The sequence below is a fragment of the Lepidothrix coronata genome, unplaced genomic scaffold, assembly GCF_001604755.1.
Source record: "Lepidothrix coronata isolate B3197 unplaced genomic scaffold, Lepidothrix_coronata-1.0 Scaffold33, whole genome shotgun sequence".
Lineage (NCBI taxonomy): Eukaryota > Metazoa > Chordata > Aves > Passeriformes > Pipridae > Lepidothrix > Lepidothrix coronata.
In genome coordinates this window covers 4,787,972-4,810,987 of record NW_016690213.1, presented here as the reverse complement: position 1 = coordinate 4,810,987, position 23,016 = coordinate 4,787,972, and the positions used below count along the sequence as shown (strand labels likewise).

Sequence of the window (23,016 nt, the reverse complement as noted above, 5' to 3'; positions counted from 1 at the left end):
TGTGACAGTTGCTTCAGCTGCATACTCTGATCTAAAGTACACACCCCTCACCTCAGCCTTAGGGTAGGAAGAGAAGTAAGAGAATGCAAATGTATTCTAATTCAGCAGGGAGGGGAGGAATCAATTTGAAATGCAGTCCTGAGTGTACAATTAGATGTATTAGCTATATTTTGTTCTTTTCCTTACTAACTTTGAGGATAATCAGAGCTGTTAGAGTTGAGAGAAAAGACACCACAACCATATATATCAGTCCCGCTTGTGTTTACCTGCTTTAACAAATACAGGGCCACCCCTTTAGAATAAGTTTCACAAATCTACACATTTGTAAACATTTATTATGAACTGCCACAGGCTTTGGAGCTCTTAATAACCAGCTCTTAATCACCAGCAACTGTAAGGGGTAGCACCCAAAAAGCAACTGTTGTCTTTCCTCCCAGAAATACACACACTTTAACAGGACAGTTTTTTAGAGGTTTACTTTTCTTCTCCACAGACCCTAAAGGGGAGTTTATACCATACTTTTTCCTTTTCATCACCAATTCACATACAAAGGATTAGGTGTCTGTTTTAGTTTTCAGGTTATTTTGTACAAAGTTTGAAAAGCCAAAGAAAACTGAATGTTTTTAGCATTTCCTTGAAACCAATATCTTCTAAATTAACACGAAAACTTAGTTATTCTACTCCTGTACTTAACAGTTCATGTAGAGTAAATTTAAGGCCATGGAATAACAAGCTTTTTCTGCCACAAAACACTTCCCTTGAAAAGCTTCCATAGTATGGACAGGCTTTGCTGTTTTATATTCGAGGACCAGGCCTTCTCCCATTTCAGTTTTAATTAGTTTGGTGGAGACAGCTTTACCAGCATTGCTAAAATTAGTACTTAGCCTTATAACAGCTTCAGAGGGAAGATTAGGAACTATAGCTTTCAGGTCTATTGTCGATTCCTGCCCGAAGTTGAGGACCATCATGAAGGTTCTGTCTAACCCATCCAGTTCCCTCACATACACAAACACGTTACTGTCATTCCAGAGGTAGCACATCCAGCCCCGATTGATGGGGAGCTCGTTGTTGCGAAGCTGCGACAGCTCTCTGTACAAATTCAGGGTTGAGTTGGACCAGGTCCTCTGGATCTGCAACAGTCAGTGTGAACAGGGTCAGTTCTTGGCACTGCATGTAGGGAATGCAGCTTCCCTCTCACGCCCACTCAGTCTGCTGAGAACGCGCCTACTGGATTTTGACAATTATCTCTCTTCTAATTTGTCCACAAATTTCACTGGAAAACTGCTTTTTCTCACGCACTTACCAGGCGTTTGTGAAATGGCAGAGACACAGGTTATTAGACACAATGATTCCCCAGCACTAACGCTATTGCTTTCCCCCACAGCCTCCTTTTAGCACTGTTGATTCAGGAGAAAGCTGCAGCCATTCAAAGCTTGACACTGAACCCTTTTCTTTGAGTCTAATCTACTGAAGTCACAGGGTTTATTTCATGTTTTATATTTTTGATATCTTAGATTTTTTTTTTTCTGGTCTTCATTTCTGGTCAGCACTGTAGGTCAGCAAAATCTCCTTGCTTCAGTGCTCTACATGTGTTAGAGATAGTCTGTGTTAAGTTCTTGTTACACAGACAGTGCTTTCTGTGGCAATAGAAATGGGGGGAAAAAAAGACCCGTTTTCAATTTAATATTGTCCTAGTTACAGGGGCAGGGACCAGTTTATCACTATGTGAGTATAACCAAAACTGTATTCTACACCCTCTATGTCATTTCTGATGACTGTTAATAAATGAATTGTTTGCAGCAGCTGCCCAGGGCACACCTGACACCTCAGGCTACAAGCTGGGTGTTAAAGAAACCCTGTGAGGCAGGGGAGTGTTCTTTGTTTTCACACCAATGACTCAGCTGTGATAACTCCCCTCCAGAAAGGCATTAACATCTTCACACCCAGCCTGAGGGGTCATCTCTGCTAATGGGCCACCTTGGACTGGTGGCCCATGGACATAAACAGCTACAACAACTAGACCATCAAAGATTCCAAAAATATCCCATGACTCACAGAGTTAAATCACCCATTGTGAAACTCCCCATCCTGGGGGACATACTGGATGTTGCCACCTGAACTTGAGCATATATAAACTTCAGGTGTGGGGACTTCTGGTACCACTTGGATCAAGAGAAGGACCAGGACTTCAACAGGACTGCAACTGCCACTCTTGACAAGACTGCAATCGTTACTTCAACAGGACTGTGACCATCATCTGGACCAATAGCTTTTCCTTTCCTTTTACTTTGCATCCAGAGGGGCTGTGTAGTGCTCAGCACAGGGGCTGACAAACATTGTTCTGTTTTTGTCCCAGGGTGCTGGGTTATACATCTGTCTTTAGGGGTTAAAACCAGTTTTCTCTGTATCATTGTATTGTAATCTTCTTAGTAAATTGTAACTCTGACTTGTAATCTTTCAAGTTGGGTTCATTTCTCCCACTGGTTTACTTTTAAACCAGCACAGATATTAAAAGGATTAAAAGGATGTTAAAGAGCCAAGTTGCCACATCAACATCACAACTGCAGTTGCTCTGCTTAAATGAATATAGATGAAGTAGGCTCCTTGCTGGTGCAAGGAATTCCTTTTCTAATAAAACCTGTGAGGATTCAGTGCCTTTTTTCCCCCTTGAGTCTGTTCTTACTGTCAATGCTCACTACTAAAAGGAAGCCAGAGGACAACAGATACGTTAAAATATTTTTAAACCATTAATTTGTCACACATGCAGATACCTACTTCCACATTTACACTTTCATAGTTGGAGTTAACAGGTAACCAGCTACTGTTGCCTTCAGTAAAACCAGCATTAACTTGTCCATCCCACTGCATGGGGGATTTCTCTGGAAAGGTCACCTAGAAAATAAAGTGCTGATTAGCATATTGAAAAGGTATTCTTTGAATAGTATGTTCTCACATCTCCCAAATTGTCACCATTTCAGTATTGCTTTCTTCGGTTTAAGTTAAAATTTAATAAGGAGAATGTAATCCTGCCCCAACTCTAAGGAGAAAATAAGAACCAAGACAGTTCCTGAAATAGAGGGGAGTGGATGGTCTCAGATACAGCATCACTGGTAAAATGTGGAATTCCCAAACAACTCTACTAGAGTTGCAATCCTTTGCAACAGATGGTTGGATAAAAGTTTACTAATGACAGCCAGGATATTCTAATAAATATCTAGATATGCATCGAGTGAATATATGAGGTAATGAGTCCTAAGAAGGGATGCTGTTAAAATAACAGTAAACAACTAATAAATGCTGTTCAGTGTCTTGTTCTTTTGTAACCATTACATCTTTCTCCTTAGAACTCTCCAAGCTTACATTTGCAAGGGGTACAGTTTGGACAGGATTGTTTGTGTTAAAAAGATAAAATTATTATTTCCAAGTGCAAAACTATTGAAAACCAGTTTTTAGCTGATTAAAAACTGTCGATGTAAAAAGTCTGAAGTTCTCATTTTGAAGAATTCAGAAAAATTCTGAAAAAGCTTCCTCATTGTTATTGAAGAGCTGCCAAAAGATCTGACACTTAAATTTAATGATATAAGAGGGCATAAAATATTTTGCACATACTTTGAGTGTTTGTTTTCCATGAAAACTGTTTTTCATATAAAGGGCACTTTTCAATACAATCTGTCAGAACAGCAGCCTAACAAAAGAAATTGTCACTTTGCTTTGTGACATTACAAATAATGGGTTTCTCCTTTTTAGCATATTCTGAAAAGCAGGAGGAAAAAAAATCCCAAGTTTTCAACACTAGTAATGCTGCCTCTCATTTTTACTTCTTTCAGTGTCTCCTGAAGTGTTTTAAATGCTGGGCCTAAACACTATATCCTGAGCAAATACTCTCCATCTTTCAAAGACACCCGATAATCAGGGAACCTTCCTTTCCAAATGGAGTGAAGGGTGGGTTTGCATTGTTCCAAAGCCGTGAGCCACAGGGTAGCCACTAAAAGAGAGTGAACCCTGAGGAGCCAAAGGCGAGCCACTTTTCTGAAGAGAATCACTGTCAGCAGTAAGCAGCAGTGACAAGAAAATGCAGGAGGTCCTTTGACCTAGGTGTTTCTCAGAGGAAATGAGATTTCCTTTTAAATCAGAGAATCATTTCCTCACATCTGAATCAGACAAACCTGGAGGTGATCCTGTGCTTCAAATACCTCTTTCCCTTTGATACAAAGCTAGCCAACACCATTTGTAACATGTCAGAGGCTGTCTTATTCCCTAACAGAGGCTTTCCACAGTGAAACCAGCATCTGCCACAGGACCACATTCTCATAGTGCTCAAAAATGATCATGAGAGGCAGAGGTGAGCTGTTCCTTTTAGGAACAGACTAAGCATGACAACCAAAAGTCACTTCTGCTTGCCACCAGGCACCCTCCCCTTTGTGCAGATGCCTTCTGGGCATGGGCCCACTGGAGATGGGTGTGGCTTAGGTGCCTTTCTGTAGTCAGAGTAAAAAGGTCTGCAGGAGATGGTGACTGTAGCTACAATCTCTCATGAACTCTGATTTCCTTTAAATAGCAGCCAGGAAACAATGGCCTTTGAACTAATGATTAGGGTACTTCCATGGGAGGAAGGAGATAGCTACTCAGCACCCCTTGCCTCATATGACTGTAACACACCTCTCCTAACCATTAGCCCAGGCCCAGTGTTGGCACTGGCTGCCCTTCCTGCTGAAGGGAAGCAAAGCAACACCACTGCAAACCATGCAAGACTGATCTGGAGAAGGACAGAAATCAGGAAACATAATTAAAATCTAGCAGTTCAGACCCACATCCGGACCTTGGTTCTGATCTCTGACCTGGCCATTTGTGCATGTGGTCCAACGGTTTTGCCATGAGGAACATGGAAAACTATCTAAGCAGTGAGAAAACCTGGGTTTGGTTAACAAAACAAAAGTTCCTGGGTTTTTGAAAGTTCTGTTATTTGGAACTAAACAACAACAGGATCGGAGTTCACATGCTCTTCACTTACATTTTCTGATACAATGTCCTCCATGCCTATTTCTTCACCATAGTAAGTTACAGGAGTTCCAGGCAGGGTTAAAAGCAGCATATTCATAACATTGACATACTCCTTCCCAATGCGAGATGAAATCCGAGCAGCATTAGGGCTTCCAACCTGAAGAAAACAACACTCTGTTAAACATACATTATAAAATTTCATGCATATGTGAAACTGATTAACTAATTTCACATGGCAGTAGATTATTTTTTTTCTTCTATTTCTTTCCCATCCAGGGCTGTGAAGTGCTTTATCCTTATCTTGGTGCCATTACAAACTTCTGTCCCAAATAATGTAGTACACAGAAGTCCTGCCAGCACCACAAGGCAGAAGTGATGGAAAGATAACAAGTAACAACTCTCCACAATTACAGTCCCTCGGATTTCTGCCATTTTCTCTGCTGTGTGAAAACTGCTCTGCTTGTTTTGAAAAGATCCCTTACACATTCCAAACGTGCTTCCTAACAAAGACGAGCAGGTTTTAAGTTAACTGCCCTCAGCTGCCTGCTCTGTTCTGCCCTGGCCCTGGGAGGGTTCCAGAATCCATTGCAGTGAGTCAGTTTATGGTCAAAGATAATTATACTGATTCCATTCTCACTAGTCTTTTAACCCAGTGCCGCATCCTACATTGGAGACACTGAGGGAGAGGCATGATCATAAATTGCCTTCTGTCACCGTTGCACGGGGAGTGTAACTGTTATTGATGGGCGGGAGAGCCGGCTGGTGCCAACAACTGCAACTGCAGCAGCTCAGAGCTTTCACGTGGACAGCAACTATAGCCCAGTCACGGGCTCAGGCTGCTGCTGATCCCACTGAAATCAGTGTGTGTCTGTGGGGTGGGGCTTCTATCACCATAACAGGAACGAGCCCTTCCTGTAAGAGTTGGTCTAGAACTTACAGCCCAGTTTGGCCATTTTCCCACAGGCATGTTTTTCATCCACGAGTCAACGGCTTCAAAAATACTGTTGCCTGATAGATTTTTCATGTTCATTAGGTTGAAATTGAAGGGAAAATCTGCTTCTTGGATGAAAGTTGTTCCATAATACGTCATTGTTGCTTCAATGTCTTCCTTTTCATCATCACCAGCACCCATAAATCTAAAAAGAAGTACACAAATAACTTTTTTGGCTCATTCTTTGTTGCACAAAAAAGAAGGAAGCTAGGAATGGTTTAATATAGAACATTAAGCATTACATTCACTTCCCTCCTCCCCATCAAAAAGGATTAATACAGAGAAACAATGTTTTGTAAAGCAGACGAGAAGTCAAGGAGAAATATTTCTTGGAAATTGCAGATGAAAAATCTACAACAGTCGACACAAGGCTAAAGTATTTGCCTGAAGTCTTATCTTTCTGAATTCACGTCCACATGGCCCATTCCAGCAATTTCCAGCTTTCCTTCACAAAACAGGACCTGGGGAGCCCCCAAGTTGACCATGAACTATCAATGTGCCCTCGAAGGTGGCTTATGGTATCCTGGGCTGCATTAGAAGGAGTGTTGCCAGAAGGTCGAGGGAGGTGATTCTCTCCCTCTGCTTTGTACTGGTGAGGCCACACTTGGAGCATGGTGTCCAGTTCTGGGCTCCCCAGTACAGACATGGGTGTACTGGAGAGAGTCCAGCAAGAAGCCACTGAGCCCATTAGGGACTGAAAGATCTCTCCTATGAGGAAAGACTCCTTGTAGTAAAAAGCAGAGTTTCCATTCTTGGAGATGTTCAAAAGTCATCTGGACAAATTCCTGGGCAACCAGCCCTAGGTGCTCTAATAAGCAGGAGCTTTGGACCAGAGCACCTCCAGAGCTCCTTACCAAACTCAACCATTCTGTGACTTTAACAATCTCTGACTGTGTGTCTGACTTGAACTGCACTATTAAAACTATACAGTAGAGCAGGCACGGGGTTGATGAATTACAGAGTCTCTGTGATCAGAGTGATTGCCCATTCTGCTTAGTCTTGTACAGCCCATAGACTGAGCAGAGCTAACAGGGCCAATTCCTTTCCTTTCCTCACACACTGGGGAAGAGATAATATAGCCTATGCCCTACTATTTGCATTTGAGGATTTGCGCATTTTTGTGGCGTATTATATTAAAAAACCCAAACATTTTATTACTATCAGGAGGTGATGAATAGTGGAGAAAAATTCAGCAGGTGTAATAATGATTACCTGTATCGACCAGGTTCTCTGCTGAACTCATTCATGGTCTGACGGAAGCTACGGATGATATCATGCATACCAACTTGTGTGGTTGTGTAGTCATGGTAGAGCTGGGAATAGGCTGTGATAGTCTCCTTAAAGAAGGATAGAGTATTTCCCATTAGTTCATCAGTATTTTAGACTTCACAACTCTCCAAGTTCTTCCCATCCCTTCCTGAGACAGTGCACCAGTCCACATAAATTTTAACTGGAATGAGTTTAGCATACTAACTCTGACAGTGCAGAGCTGAGCTGCACTTGAGAAACTCCAAAGATACAACAGCAGAAGGCTGGTTATTTTGGATCCCATCATCCAGGAGGGGAGCACTAGCCAACTGAGCCTATCTGCAGCAGCGAGCACAGCAGGTGCTGTGGCCACACACCAGGCTGGAAAGATGGACAGCGCCTTGATAAGGTACCACAACAACAACACTTGTGGAGCTGACCAGTTTTATGTGATCCTCACCTCCACAGGGGAACAGCATTTTAATGCTGAAAGTATCTGGGAACATCACCAAGTTCACTACCACAGCAAAAGCAAATAGCATAAGTAACAGTGTTCATGCTTTTGAGTGCGTCTGGCCACTTCTCACTGTGACATACTGCCAATATGAGGGTTTTTCTTTTAGTTTTTCTCCAATTCTTATTTGCAATGTAGAAGAAATATATGCTAGTAACTGCTACAGAATCCCAAGCAGGCAAGATCTCTGACCTTACCTCCTGTAGCAGGCTCCCAAAAGACAACCAATCAACTACTAAAAATCACAGGATTTGTCTTTTTAGAATGTGAATTGAAAAGCAAATTATTTTAAAGAGAAAATTCAAAGCAACAGCGTCAGAACAGAAAAACAAAGTGTATATGGACAATTCTTACACCCACAGAGCTCCTGCTAGCAGGTATCTCACTGACCTACAGCCCCAGCCCACCAGGCTTCTTTCTTGTGAGCGCTCCTTCTGCAGAGTGCCCACCCACTTTCCAAGGGACATGGCTGACCCAGTTTTCCTACAGGCACAGTTAAGACCCAAAAGAGTAAAAACATACACTCTTTTGTCTCCGTAGGAAACACAGGAAAAAAGCAAAGACAGAACATATACATTACTCCATTTTGAGACTTGTTCACTTGAGGTTCATCTCGGAGATGCGTTGCTTCTAAGAGAAATTTAACAGTGCTGAAACTAAATCCATCAATTCCTTTGTTGAGCCAAAATTTTATAATATCCTAGACAAAGGTAAAAATTGAGAAGTTCAAGTGAGCCCACCCCATTTGAAACAGTATAGTCTTAAAAAGAAAGCTAAACCTTCTAGGAAATATTAATATGTAACAATTTATTTTTAAATTGGTACTTCAAATTTTTCAAGAAGTCAAAAAGAATTTTGTTGATCTAAGGTCAAATAAGATCTAAATAAAGTAGGTCTTATTATTTCATCCAGTATAAAAAAGAAAACAACCGGTCTGTAACTTCTCTCATAATTCAGGAGACCTAAACCAGGGCGTGACTCGCTAAAAGATGCTTCTAATCTCATCCATCAAAACAATTGGGCTCATGCTAAGCGCTGTTGTTGGTGAATACTCGTTCATGGCTGCACACAATTAGAACGCATTGATTCAGATATGCAAGAATATGTTGTTCTGCACAGACCTCGTGCCACCAATTTTCTTTTACACAATAGAGCTCTTAAAACATTTGTTCTCTCTTATTTGACTGATGAGGATTTTTTTTTCTATTTTATTTTTAGGGTTATTTATTTGCGGGAACACAAAAAATTATTATCCAACAATTACAAATGCTATTGATTTATAATTTCACTATCAAATCGAGAGGTTAGTCACTGTTAGTAAAATTATATCCTCCTTCAATAGCCATTATATTACTACAGTTTCAATTGCTCTAGTTTTAACAAAAGAAGTCTAAAGTTCAGTCCCTCGAGTGGTTTCTGCAAATGTTCTTTTAGATGCGATACTTGTCTTCATCTGAGAAAAAAACCCTTTTTTTATATATTTTTTAAAGACAGCTATTGAATTGCCTTTTTTAAAATGTATGAAGTACGCTTGCCTGAATAGGCTGGACTGGAACTAGTCCACACTCAAGCTTTACAGATTTTTGTTTGGCAAATAAAGACTCTGCCTCACTGAGCTGCACTTTCTCGAGGCACCATTCTGAAAGCAGCAGCTCCAGTATGGTGGCTGTCCAATACTGAATCTACCCAAAAACATCCACACTTATGCCTGTGCTCAGCACAAAAGCAGCACCAGGTATCAGCACTGCAAATATCAAGTACTGACATGGTTCTCACTGCGATCAATCTACATCTTTTACATAAGAAAGCTTCAACGTGCTGGCTGCTAAGTTTCCCTGTTCTTGCATGCCCTTGCATGGCTAAACCAAAGACTTAAGCTTCTCTGCAAAAGTCCATTTGCTTCCTGCTCAGTCCTCCTAACCTTCTGGAACAGGATTTTGAATTAAAATACAAGATAAAGATTCTTCTTCAATGTGACATTCATAAGCATTTACCAAAGGCTGGTGTTACCAGGCCAAACTTACTAGTTTTCATGTCATCTTTTTGCTACTGGAGCCTCAGTAATGTCTCGGGTACCATGAAAAAAAATAGTTAGCCAAGACAATTAAAAAGTGTGATGCTATGGAAAGAAGGTGCAAATGGCAAGACATGGCATTGAGGGAAGTATCAAGGCACAGAGAGGTTACTAGCAAAGTTCCTCAAAGACCCAGTCTCAAAAGCAGTCTTGTTTCATTATTTAGTTAAAAAGTATGACCAGCAGTGATTTGTTTCTTCAAGTGCATGCAGTACTCATGTGGTGAGGGGAGAGGCTTCACAGATCTTATGAGACCATCCCAGTAGGGCTGGGCAGCTGTGGAGACTACTGCCCAAGAAATGCACCAAAGAAATGCACCAAAATTGAACAGTTCAAAGTAGCAAACATTCTAGGATTAAATCGAAACACTTGAAGTAGCTGTACTACCTGATGAGCTACAACTTTAAGGAAGGGGGAAAAAGAAGCAGCACTTGTCAGACTCCCCATGTTCAGGCCCACTTCCCCATATTTTAATCCATTCTATGTTGTCTTCTGGGAGACATGATGCAAACAGACAGACATGAGATTCCATCTGAGCACCACCACCTTCCCATAGTAAAAGCACTCTCACTGTGAAAACACTCTCATCACTCTTTTTCCTCTTTAAAGTCATCAGACATGTTGACAGATGGAAACTCTCTCCCTTATCCACAAGCCCAGGCACTCCTTGTAATTCAAATCAGCACTGCCTCAGCTTTCTTGAAAATACAAACATTTCTCTGCTAGAACAAGGTGCCATTCCCACATTTGACTGGCTAATTAACAGTCCTTGTATCAAGAGAGATAAAAACTTCTCTCCACTTGAGCACATCAGCTCTGCACAGGCTTCAGTGCAGAAGCAGTTTTTCCTTCCATATCAATCCTTCCATTAATTGTTGCCCTGGATACAACATGAAGTGCCTTCGTCCTCGGCTTTTGATGTAGAGGGGCACACAGTTAACAACCTCCAGACAGCAGTCATATTGCATTATTTGAGTACTAGCACCAACTTCAAAGCAAGTTAAGAGAAATCTTGGGGCCTAGAGGGAGAAGCACCTACGCCAATGTACAGGATTCTGCCCAGACATCTCTTCAGGTCAATTTGTTAAATTCTGGCCATCTGCATTTGAGAAAAACCTCAGGATGGAAGTGATACAGGGACTAAGCAGCGGCTAAACAAAGAGATGGAGAGTCTCTCTCCAGGGAAGACTGGAAAATCCCTCCCCACTTAATCTACCTTGACAAGACCTGAAAACCAAATAAGCATAAACAAGCGTGGGAAAAACCCCTTTCAGCTGAAGGACAGGTATGATTCACAAGGAGCTAAGTATGAACAGTTTGCACATAAGTTTAGTCTGAAAAGTAGAGGGGTCCTGAAGCATCAAAGCAATTTGAAGATAGACTTTAGTGGGAAGGGACAGGGAAAGGGAACTCCTTTTGAAGCACAATAGCCTGTTCCAAAGAAAAACATCAAGATCTTGCCAGGCTCTTGTGAGAGCAAGGGAGTTAAGTCGGCAAAAAAACGCAGTAGCTGTCCCGTCTTAAAATCCAGAGGACTGCAACACCACCTGTACTACCACTCAAGGATGATTTTATTCAGATTTTTTTGCCAGTTCCTTGTTTGCTTTTAAATTAAAAAGACTGGAGTAAAGTAGATACTGGAAGCATTACAGTACAAAGCCTAAATTTTGCTTATAAACTTAATGTTTTTCTAGACAGTTTTTTATTTCAATTGTTTACATATGTTACAATCCTTGAATTACTTCCACCTAGGCTGCAAATTGTGCATCACAAATAATCAGAGAAATCAAGTGTACAAACAGCTGCTTTGCTGTTGGGTCAGCAGCAGTGGGTTATATACTTACATGGATTTCTTGTTGGACATCAAGGTTGCGAAAATTCAAGTCTGGCTGTTCTTTCCCAAACTGATGAAAATAACATTGCTTTCTCACATCATCAAACTGCCAGCTGGAATTCCCAAAGACACTCACCTGTTCATGTAAGAGAAGGAGAGAATAAGAAACTCCTCATTTACTTCTAGGCATACTTTAAAATGTGCAGCATTACAAGCATATAATATAAAGCACAAAATGCCTAATCAATGGGCTACCTTGTGAGTAGATATTTAGGTTTTTACTTTCTTTTTCCTATTAGCTGCTCTCCCTTTAGTTGTGCTTTGCCACATGTGTTTCTTGTTCAACATTATGGGGATTTTTTTTTATTAAGTAGACTTTCATTGGGAATTATTTGGAATAGAGGGGGAAAACATGTCTGGGAGCATTTATTTTGGAATTGCTTTCCCTAAAACTTAGTAAAAAAGGCTTTAGTTAACTTAGAGTTTTCTGCAATCTGGTATTATCCCTTTGAAGCACCAACAACAGTCAACATGTTAAAAATGTTAACTTTATCATCATCTCTGTAATAGAAGATCCCAAAAGCTAAGGTAGCTCTTAAGACTCTAAGTTTAGAGAGAAATTATATTAACTGGTACAAAGTATTAATTCTACCTTGAGTTTTTAGAATATACAAGTTCTTACACATGGACCTATCAGTTCAAATTTCAAATAAATCTGTTTGAAATAGACAACACACTTTCTGGCCTGATCACCTTCCAGAAAAAAAAAATAATAAAAAAGCCAAGAACACATTGTTTTGTTTCCTTCCTCACCAACCACGATTTCAGAGGAGCTGACATGAAGTTTCTAGAGCAGAGTACCCAGACACAGAAGGGGGCACGTGTGAACAACTCTTGCACAATTACTCTTTTCTGTGTTTGTTTAATGAATGAAGATTAACACTGAGGTAAAGAAACACAAGTAATTTTAAAAATTCTGTTTAAATTAGGAACTTCCCCCCCATCTGGTTTACATGTTAATCTGCACTAGCCCATGTAGAAACATCAGTTTGCACCTCTCAGCTGTCACTTATAACCCAGCATACATTGGGACAATCATGCTATACAGCTGCTTTTGCTCTGTGGCAGCCTGCATCCAGCCTGGGATTTGCATATGTCCCATCCCGTATTTACCCAGTTGTTTGGAGGAATGACTGAACCAGCAGCCTCCATGCAGTCCTGCCAGATGTAGTAATCTGTGTACTTCCCAGTCCGGTTGCGACTCAGCTGAAACCATCGGTGTTTGTCACTTGTGTGGTTTGGTATTAAATCCATTATCACCTTCAGCCCTTAAAAATCAAAACAGTTAGACTCATTAAAGTTTGCTAGTAGCTGGAAGACATCTTGCTGGTACTGTTCCCCCCAGCATGTTGCCTGGAAGGGAAGGAAGGGTGAAGAAAAAAATCAGAACAGATTTCTGCTGTTATGAACCACTTCCACTAACTCTGACTTCAACATCTGTCTCACACCTCCCAGGTGGGAAAGGCACTTCACCAGTCTAGCAACAGGGAACACATATTCATCACCCTCCCTAAAGGCTAGACATTTTACTGAAATCTCAAATGTTTTTGGACTGGCAAACCATTTTCCCTTCAGCTCAACAGCTGTAAGAAGAAACACCTAAGCAAACATTTTGTCTAAGGCATAAACGCAGCAAACCAAGGATGCAATTACAGGAAGTGCGTGCATGTTCCTGCATGTTCAGTCAGAAACAACTGCACCTCAGCCTTGATCCCCAGACTCTGGATGCCCATAACATATGGACAAGGGAGCACGGATGGTGTGCCAGCCCACCACCCACACACACCCTCGGAGGGGACCATGCCTTGCAGAGGACAGGCAGCCACCCAATGCTGCTGCTGCAGCTCCCTGTGCCTTCAGTCCTGCTCCCAGCACTCCCCTGGCACCAAAGGGCAGGACACTGCAATCCCAGAGCTCATGTTGCTGTGGAGTTCACTTGTACCCTTTGCTGGCACCTCCATCTGCTTCTGCTCAACGCCACCAAGGGGGGAATTGCCAGGTGCACAAACTGAAATCTCAGGTTATAACCTTGCACTGTAAGGTACATCTTTTTAATAGAGTTACTTTGCTCAGAGGTGCAGCTTACCTCTGTCATGTATGGCTGCAATCAGATTGTCAAAATCACTCATTGATCCAAAAATGGGATCAACATCATAGAAGTCTTCAGCTCCATATCCAAGGTCTTTTAAAGGGGACTTAAAGAAAGAGGTGATCCAGATGGTTTTTATATTCAAATATGTAATATGGTCCAGTTTTTCTTGGATGCCTATTTAAAAAGAAAAAGGCATAATCTGTTTAGAAAAGACAAAAGATTTTTGTTTAAGTTTGGCATGGGCTCTCAAAGATAGTACACAGGTCTCCTCAATACATAACTATCCCTTGTTTTTACTGATCTCAGGTAGCAGGACAGTCTTGACCTTTCTTCAGGGATAGCATGAGATCACAGAATAGAAACCATTCAAAGCCAATTTTACATGGAAGATAAGGCAGGAATCAAAAAGGTTAGATAAAAACAAATTTACATTCAATATTATAAAATATTTACTATTTCATTTAATAAATTTAACACCCGCTTCTGAAAACAAGCTCCTATATTTTGTTAAAAAGCAGTAACAGCATTGCTTTCCCATTTCAAAGAACATCAGTTAATCCTCAGACCACCCAAAGGGAAGCACAATGTTAATGTAAAGATCCCAGTTTTTTCCTGACTTAGGAAAAGTCTCTTATGGGGTTTTTCTGTTGTGTTTTCTAAGGACACCTCACTGCAACCTCCCCCAGTACTTTTAAACCCAAATCTTTTCATCTTCCTAACATGTACTACTGGCGTGCAGCCACAGAAACAGTTTTTGCTCTTCACTTGCCAGTAGAGCATAGCGTGGCTAGTGCTTCTGCTTTAGAAATGTATTGTCCATTTTGGTGTTAAGCCTCTTTCTACAAGGCAGTCTCAGCTAAGCTACCAGTAAGTGGCATTGTCCATGCATTCTTAAGAGCTAAGAAACAGCTAGACCAGGAGCAAAACAAGAAGTAACACATCTTTCTCTCCTCTTTGTCAGTTTTAGTCTTCCGTAGGAAAAGCAGCCAAACATAAAAAACAAAAGCAGCTCAGCACCACCCATCCTCCTGACTGGCCTAAGTTTTGTGGAGGTATTTTACTCTGATGGCAGCTGTGTTGCTGCGTGCTCTCAGCCCCATCTCTCCATTATAACATCCATCCTAACTCCAGGCTTAGGGTTAACAACTTGAGCAAGCAACTCCTGGATTTATTCATGACAATGTGAGTTACCATTAATGTTGCCAGACTACTTTTCTTTCCCCTCTCCATTACGGTGGCTTTGTCTGTTGGACTGTATTTTTCTATTGGTTATGTTCTTCATACACACACACACAGCTTTGTACATACCAAGAATGAAAACTGACCCACCTTTCAGATCCCCATTCCCATCCATGTTGCTGTCCTTGAAGGAACGAGGATAGATCTGATAAACAGGACCAGCTTGCCACCAGTCAAGGCACTTTGGAGAGAGAGCAATAATTGCAATCGTAGCACACACAAGTGCAGCAGCAGCAGCAATTATGAGCCAGAAGAGAATCTCCCTGGTGATTCTGTACCGGGCTTGGCTGGAGAACTTCAGCAAGACCTCCTTTGGCATCCCGGCATAAGGCTTCAGCACTGTATCTTCCTCAGCCACCGGGTCCACATCAACAGCACACGGTTTTGGCATTTCTTCTTGGCTACTGGTATCTGTTTCCTTGTCATCAAAAGCCTCATTTTGAACAAATCCATTGTTCTCCACACCTCCCTTCTCACTCAGCTCCATAGGTAAGCTCTTAGCTTCCTCCTCAACTATTTTATTTCACGGGTGGTGTCCTGGAGACTTGGCCAGAGCAAGAAACCGTTGTCTAACACACCTTTGTTTAGTGAAATGAGAAGCAGTGCAGTTAGCATCTGCTAACTGGTTGATAATCAATCCTGACCAACTGGTCAAAGTTCAAAAAGGGACAAAAAGGGCAAAGTGCTCCCAATTTTTCACAGAATCAGCACCTTCAGCAAGATAACAGAATGCTATTGTTCATACCAGCTGAGCAGTTATGTTTACTGTTGCTCTCTCCAGTACACAAAACTTCTTTTCCCTTTGACATCGGGGGTGGGGGGGTGGAAATTTGGATTTTACCAGTAAAAGACCTTTCCAGACAGGCCACAGTCTCCCCCACCTAAAGCAGTCTGAATATGGGTAATTCAAACACAGACAGCAAGAGAATGAGGTGTTGACAACTACTGGCCCAAAAGCAAAAATACAAACTAAGAAAAGATACAAGGGCTGGTTGTGCTTCTTTTTCTCAGCTTAGAAAAACAAAATAACCCAACCCAGCCCACCCACAACTCTTAAGCACTAACAACTGCTAAGGCACATACCGATCCTGGGATTCGCAGCATGAGACGTGAGAGGGATTGCTAAACCCAGAGCTAGCCCCGGGTCAAGACAGGACAGCTCTGCACTGGCACAAGCAAAACCTAAAAGAAAACCGCACAGCCCTCTATTCAAATGCATCCCCCTCCACCATTAAAAAAAAAATAAAAAGTTAAAAGGAACCTTCTCCCTCCTTCTCCCCTTTTTACTACCCTAGGCAGGAAAAAGCATTGCCCAAAGTCTACACAACATGCACATGTGTACATATCTGTATGCTCCAAGCCCCAGCTGCCCTGAAGCCAGCGAGCCTGCTTTTGTCAAGAGATTGCATCCAGCCAGTGCCCCCTGCCTGCCATAACAAAGGACACACAAAGCAATAGGTATTTGCCAAGGAGCTGCCTTATCACCTGTAAAAGTAAACACCTGCCCACAACCAAAGGGTCAGGGTTCCAGGGAAACTCTCATGGGCAACTGTAGGGAGAAAAGGTTGGGTGCTGACTAAAGCAAAGTGTTTATTTGGTTTGCCTCAGACCATTAAAGTAGTTCATAAACTAAGGACCATAAAAATTCCAGCACGTAATATCTGAATGAGTCCAATATGTTATCTCTTCAGTAGCTGAGCTAAGAAGAGGTGTTTTATGCTGACAGATTTAATCCTTTTCTTTCCCTTCCTCACAGCAGTGCCTGGCAGCAACCTCAGCCTGTCCAGTGTCAGGCAGGTGCCAGAGCATCTGAGATAACGGCAGTAGTTTCTGTAATTCTGTATTGCCAGGAAATTCAGAAGTGGGAAATTATTTGAAACAGTCTCACTTCCATCTAATGACTCTACAGTCTCAGCTTCATCACACGAGTAAGTTGTTAAAGTTTCCAGGCAAACACGGTACACTCGGGGCATAAACTTGTATTCAGTACAATGCCAACCACTCCACACCCCATTTCAATTGTTTCATTCCAATGACTTAACTTTCAATTAAAATAGGAAATGTGTAAATGCAGAATTTTTTTTAGCTTCCATCACATACACCTCAAGACATAGTACTCCCCATCTTGTTTTTTCCCCCCCAAACTCAGAAGTTTAAACATGCCCATAGCTTCCCGCACTACCTAAAAACTCCTTCAAGCACCTAAGCATGTCAGAGGCAAGAGCAAAGTGTGACTAAAATGCAGCTGCCTGCCACAGATGGATTGGTCAGCCGAGCCAATGAGACTCAGGATGGTCAGGTGCAGAGAGGGCTTGGTGCCAGGACCAGGAACGTCTGAGAACGCATTCACAGCACCCCATCATGCTCTCAAGTTTTGACTGCACCAAACAAAACCTGCCACAAGCCATGGTGAGCATCTCTTCTGAAGAATACAGGCCAAATGAGGACCCTGACATTTTACCATTTTGCAGCATGGGCATACAATGACATAAGGTGGGTGTCAGAACATTTACATACTTTAGACACAGTTCAGCACTTCTGGAAGTCCCAGAAAGCATCTCTGGGACATCACTGGGACACAGACATGTAACTCAGTATGACGAATAGCTGCTCAATAGGCAATGCTACATGACTGTGACCAAAGCTATAGTTTTGTGTCTAATTCACCAGCATTTAGTGCTAATTTAATCAACTCTTGACCACTTGGTCTGGCCTTGCATTGCCTCTTGCCTCATGCCAGGTGAAGTATGCAAAGTGAGCCAGACTGGGAAACAGATTTGGCTAAAAAAAATTTTATTCTTCAGAAAGTTCTACCCCCAGAAGACCACACCAATGCTTCAGCCGGACATGCACAGAGAAGAGGAGGAGGGCAGCAGGCAGGGAGAGTGGCCAGGACACAAAGCCCAATAACTCGACTGAACAACACTCCAGTCAAATCACAGCCTTCAGGTCCCAACATTTCTTTTAGTACCTTCTCATCTGTCCCTCAGAGAAAGTCAAGTAATCACACAGTCCTATCATTTCACTTCTGGGAGTAGAAGGCAGTTAAGTTTCACACCCACCAACACTGCTGGAATCAGAGATAGGGAGAGGGTTTAAATTCCATGAACAGCTTATCCCGAGTCATGCATGAAATCTGCAGAGGATCAGGGACCTAACCCCAGTTCACCAAAGTACTACATCACCATTACACAAAACACTATTGAAAGTCTGGTTGCAAGTGAGTATTCCAACTCCCCCCTCACTACTTTTCTTTAAGCCAGTAAACTCTGTGATGACAATTGCCTGCACAGACCCTGTTCGCTTGATCTAAAGATAGAGGGAGATTACCCTTCCCCTGCATGTGTTTTACAACTGATAGAGGCCAGTTTAGTATTTCAGTAGTCAGAAGCTGCCACTGCTCTCCGTATGCACAGTCTGGAAACCATTACTTTCCCCTTATTTGAACATCTTGTAGGAGCATAAGGGCCAATGCCTGCTCTGAGAATCCCGCTGTGTGAAAGCCATGCCTTCAAAAGAGCCCCTCTTGTCCTAATGTAATCCTCAAGTAATATTAAAGGCTTATTTATACCTTAAGTAGGAGAGATCGTGTCTTAATTGTCAAGCGCCCGGCTGAAAAGAGGAGGATTATACTGCTGTGGTAGATAAATGCAGCACGCAGGAGGGGGAGGCCATGGATAAGATACACTGACACAATCACTGTAAGGTTAAAACAGAACATAAACCACCCTGGAAACGACCAAGTGGCAGTCTTGGTGAACATGAGAGTTTTTAAGAGTTGGACTGACCGGGCTTACAGTCAGACTTCAGTCGTATTTCAGATCAACTCCACGTTGCTACATAAGAAGAGCAGAAGCACAAGCAGGTACCAGCGGAGCACAGGTACACCTAGGATAGAAATCTGGACCTTGAATACTAAAAATTCTTCTAGAAAACCTGCAGTAAATATATAGCCAAGGAGCTTAAAATAGGAGAACAAACCCAAGAATCTGGTATTGTCCTCTATATGTTTCTCCTCATAGACTAAAAATAAAACCACACAGGTATTTTGTTGTTATTACAGACCTTTCTTTTTCTTCTTCTAAACCTGAGGAGTTGCTTGCCTTAAAATTATTTGATAAAGGAAAACTGTAAACTTCATCTTAAGAGAGGCAGATCACCAACAATTCCCACTGAGCCTTAACTTTTTCCTTTTAAAATATATTTTATGTATGCAGGCATTATGTTTCTGGCTTGCTCTCAAGCAATTCTCAAATGGTTCCCCTCCTGAGCAATTTTATAGTTTAGCAGGAGCAACTAGCCAATGCAACTGCGTTAGCAGAATCCACTGAAAAGCATTAAGGAGTAAAGAAAACACTTCATATTCTCTGCCAGTTACTCTGTTTACCTCAGGGTTAGGTAGGGAAACAAAACCAATCGGTATGTGGGCAGTAATAGCTGCTATCTCCACACAGATTGCCATGGTTATTTCTATAAGATGGAGGGGTTAATTTCCTCAAGTATTTCTTATATATAATTATTTAGATGCACTGACTGACTTAGCATCTACTGTTTGATGCTCTACAAATGCCAAGTAGCTTGCCAGTTACTCAATACCATACATATTATGCCAAAGACCATGCAGAGGGGTGATTATGCACCCTAATGTGCTAAGTGTAGGAAGACGTTTATTGTTAAAAAGTTCTCTTGCTTAACGCTTTTTCATTAAAAGGTTTGTTGCCACTGGAACTGGTCTGACATAATGCACTTTACTGCTAAATATAACCTCATTATTTCCAGAATCAGGGCCAGCTTTACACCTATGGAAAAAGGCAGACAGGACGCTTGTCGGTTTTTCCTCAGCGGCCCCCACAAGACTAGAGGATAATCTGACCTTTAACGTTGCCTTTCACTCAGCACTAAGAAAGTCCTCTCTTGACCCAGAGGGCAGCTGTCAAGAGAGAGATGGTCTCCAGGAACAAGTTTCTGACACAGTATCTTTTACCCTGGGAATCCATGAGCATGTCTGAAGTTTCTGCCACCAGCCTGAAGTCCTGGGGTGGCAAAATGCAATTGCATAGGACACTGTTACATGGTTTGATGGGGGGGTTGTTACTTTTTTTAGTGCTCTTAGTCCACTAGTGGACTATGCGATTAAAGGTTAATGTCATTATAAATGCTGTAATTAGCTACTGCTTGGCCCCTGCCCCCCACGGCTGATCACCATGGCTGGCTTCTCCCACTATTTTTAATGAAAACAATTTTAATTAATTAATTAATTCTTGCTGTTATCGTAGCTGCAAGAACAACAGCACGCAGTGTTGACTCCTTCCAGATGCCCTCCCCTGCAGAGGGTCAAACACTGTCACAAACCCGTAGAAAATCTTACCTAAACTCCAGGTTTGTTACCTCTCCAGGAGGAAGCTCACTCGCATAACTGCACCCTTCTCAGCTTACCCTCTTCCCTTTACAGCACTCATCCATTACATTTCTGTCCTAGGAGATGACAACTTCAAAGGATTTTCTTTTCCAGCCTACTCCTTGAAACTTTTCCCAGCAAGAGACACAGACTTCGATTTTACCCTTGTGCGAACTGAGAATGTTCAGCATAGTACTGAACCCTGTCAGACTGTTGCTGAAGTTTTGATGGTTATAAACTCAAGAGTGACTTTGCGTTACTGAAACATCCCTGAAATGGGAGATTCTCAATACAGACAGCAGAGCCAGGCAGCCCAACAAGAAGCCAAGCTGAAGCTCAAGAACATAAAATGGCATCACACTGCATCACCACCTCATCCATCCTTTGGGTTATCAAAAGGCAGCACCCCACAAACTACATCTATCCTTGATGGGGCTTATTTCTGACAAAAATTTACATTCACTCAGTAGTAATCAAGGAGCAAGTTTTGGTCTGTTGAGCACAAAGCATTTCATCACGTGCAAGGATGAAAGGGCTTATAGGAAGGGGCAGTCAGGCAGGGAATACTGTGTTCTGCACAGCTGTCACTGCGTGAGCACTGCTATTGCCATACTATACAAGCTGTGCTGCTTTTCACAGTGCCTGCTTCCCCACCTGCAGGAATTACACACATACTATCACAGCTATATATGGTGCTCCGTATGAATTTACTCCTTTCCACGTCTCTCTAGGTGCATCCAGATAGGCTTTCCTGCACATAATTTGCTTTTTCACATATACCAAATTGGTGACAGGCATTTCATGATCAAGCCTACTCAGGTTGTGCTCCTGTGAAATAATTTCCTGCCAAAAGACCTCAGTTCATATCAAAAATCTCTAGTCTTTGTACAGAAAGCTTCACTCGCTAGCATTGAATTGCATCCTAAGGTTTTTGCAATGGCTGCTTGGGACCAACAGTTCATTGATTCCACATCAGACCATAACAGTCCAGTAACAGGAATGCAAGTGAGTGTGCAAAAAAAATCAGTGTGAACACTGGGAGTAAAAAACAAAGAACTGGAAGTATATATTTTATTAAAAAGCCCCCAAACCAACAAAAACCCAGTTCTCCAACTCGAGTGGAAGGATGTAGCTGCGAAACAACAGCTGGCACATGCAAGGTGATGCATTCAAGGAAGAGGTGCTGTGGCCAGCACAGACTAGACCTGTGCATCAGGTAAACACTCCACAGCTATAAGAAATCATTTCCAAAGATACACATACCATTCATTGCAGATATAAGTAGCAGAACTTAAATTTCACATTCACATGAACATACAAAGACTGAAATTGAAGACAATCCAAAAGCTTTTATCTAATTCACTTCAAAGCATAAGGGCTACTAGGATCATATGAGAAGTTACATCTACAAGATATAACTTTGTGTTTTTTTGTTTTTTTTTTTAAGTTCAGAGAAACAGCGCTTGAAATATAGAAACCACACGTAAAAAATTGCTGCAATCAGTCACACACTTGGATCTCTCTGTTTTCCTCTTTAAAAAATTGAGTGGGAAGTGAAATGCAATAACTAATCTCTGAAACAGTAGCATGGAACTTGTTACATGTTTTTAAGGTAAGGACAAGTAGGACTGAAGGGATGAATGTAAAATATATTTCACCATTTTAAAATTTCACAGCCAGCATAATGCAAAAAATACTACCTAAAAGCAGAGACTAAGAAGTTCTTGTAAAGCACCACACTTCCAAACACGTCACACGTTGTTTGTGTTAGCAGAGTATTTCCTACGACGACATCCTTCCAAATTAATGCAGATTTATTGGAGCCACAAAAAGTATTTTGGTTTGATTTCATACATTCTTTGCTCCCAAAGGTGAAATATGATTATTTTAAATATACTAGAAAAACACATCTGCTTTACATATCCAGGCCAAAATCCTTAATGCACAATTAAACTTAGATATGTTTATAAAGATGGATAAAAGATTCAAAAAAAATAAACCTCAGAGTGCATTATCCAGTTTCTCCTAAGAACAACAAATTAAGTACTGTAAATTATTTGTCCAAGATTAAGCAGACATCCACCATTTTGCATGTGAGTAACCTGCCAAACAAGACAAAGAATGAATTTGACAGGGATGGCATTAAGAAGTTTCCTTGTAAAAATAATGGGAAATATATTTTCATTAATGCAACCAGACTTTAACATGTATCTTACCTCACAGTTAAAATGCATTTACTTCAGTGTTTCCAACTAACTTCTGAATGTAGAGTATTTGGTAAATTACGTTTAATGTTCACCTCCCAAAGAAGTAGGTAAATACATCAGTGTAGAGAGGTGCATTTTCACCACAGCTCTTTTAGCACATTTTTTAAAAAGACAATTCAGATTTTTCAAGGAAAAAAGTAATACTCCTGCAAACAACATAACATACACAAACGTTTTCGGGTACCCTTTCTAAGTTCTGGATACTTAACTCCTGAAAGTAGTGTTTTATCTCACAAGACAGAATTTTCATTCATAAGACAGAAATTTCATTACGAATTTCTGTCCAATTTCTTTCACT

General features: G+C 41.4%; 1 protein-coding gene across 1 annotated transcript; it reads right to left on the bottom strand.

The window, feature by feature from the left end:
* Positions 1–462: 462 nt before the first annotated feature.
* Positions 463–15,673, bottom strand: SLC3A1 (solute carrier family 3 member 1). The gene is made up of 10 exons (XM_017811660.1): positions 15,144–15,673; positions 13,809–13,988; positions 12,836–12,990; positions 11,673–11,798; positions 8,335–8,454; positions 7,205–7,329; positions 5,939–6,137; positions 5,012–5,158; positions 2,776–2,892; positions 463–1,130 (listed from the first exon to the last, which is right to left on the bottom strand). The coding sequence occupies exons 1-10, from the start codon at positions 15,538–15,540 to the stop codon at positions 690–692; spliced, it is 2,007 nt and encodes a 668-aa protein (XP_017667149.1). The 5' UTR covers positions 15,541–15,673; the 3' UTR covers positions 463–689.
* Between the last annotated feature and the right edge of the window lie 7,343 nt (positions 15,674–23,016).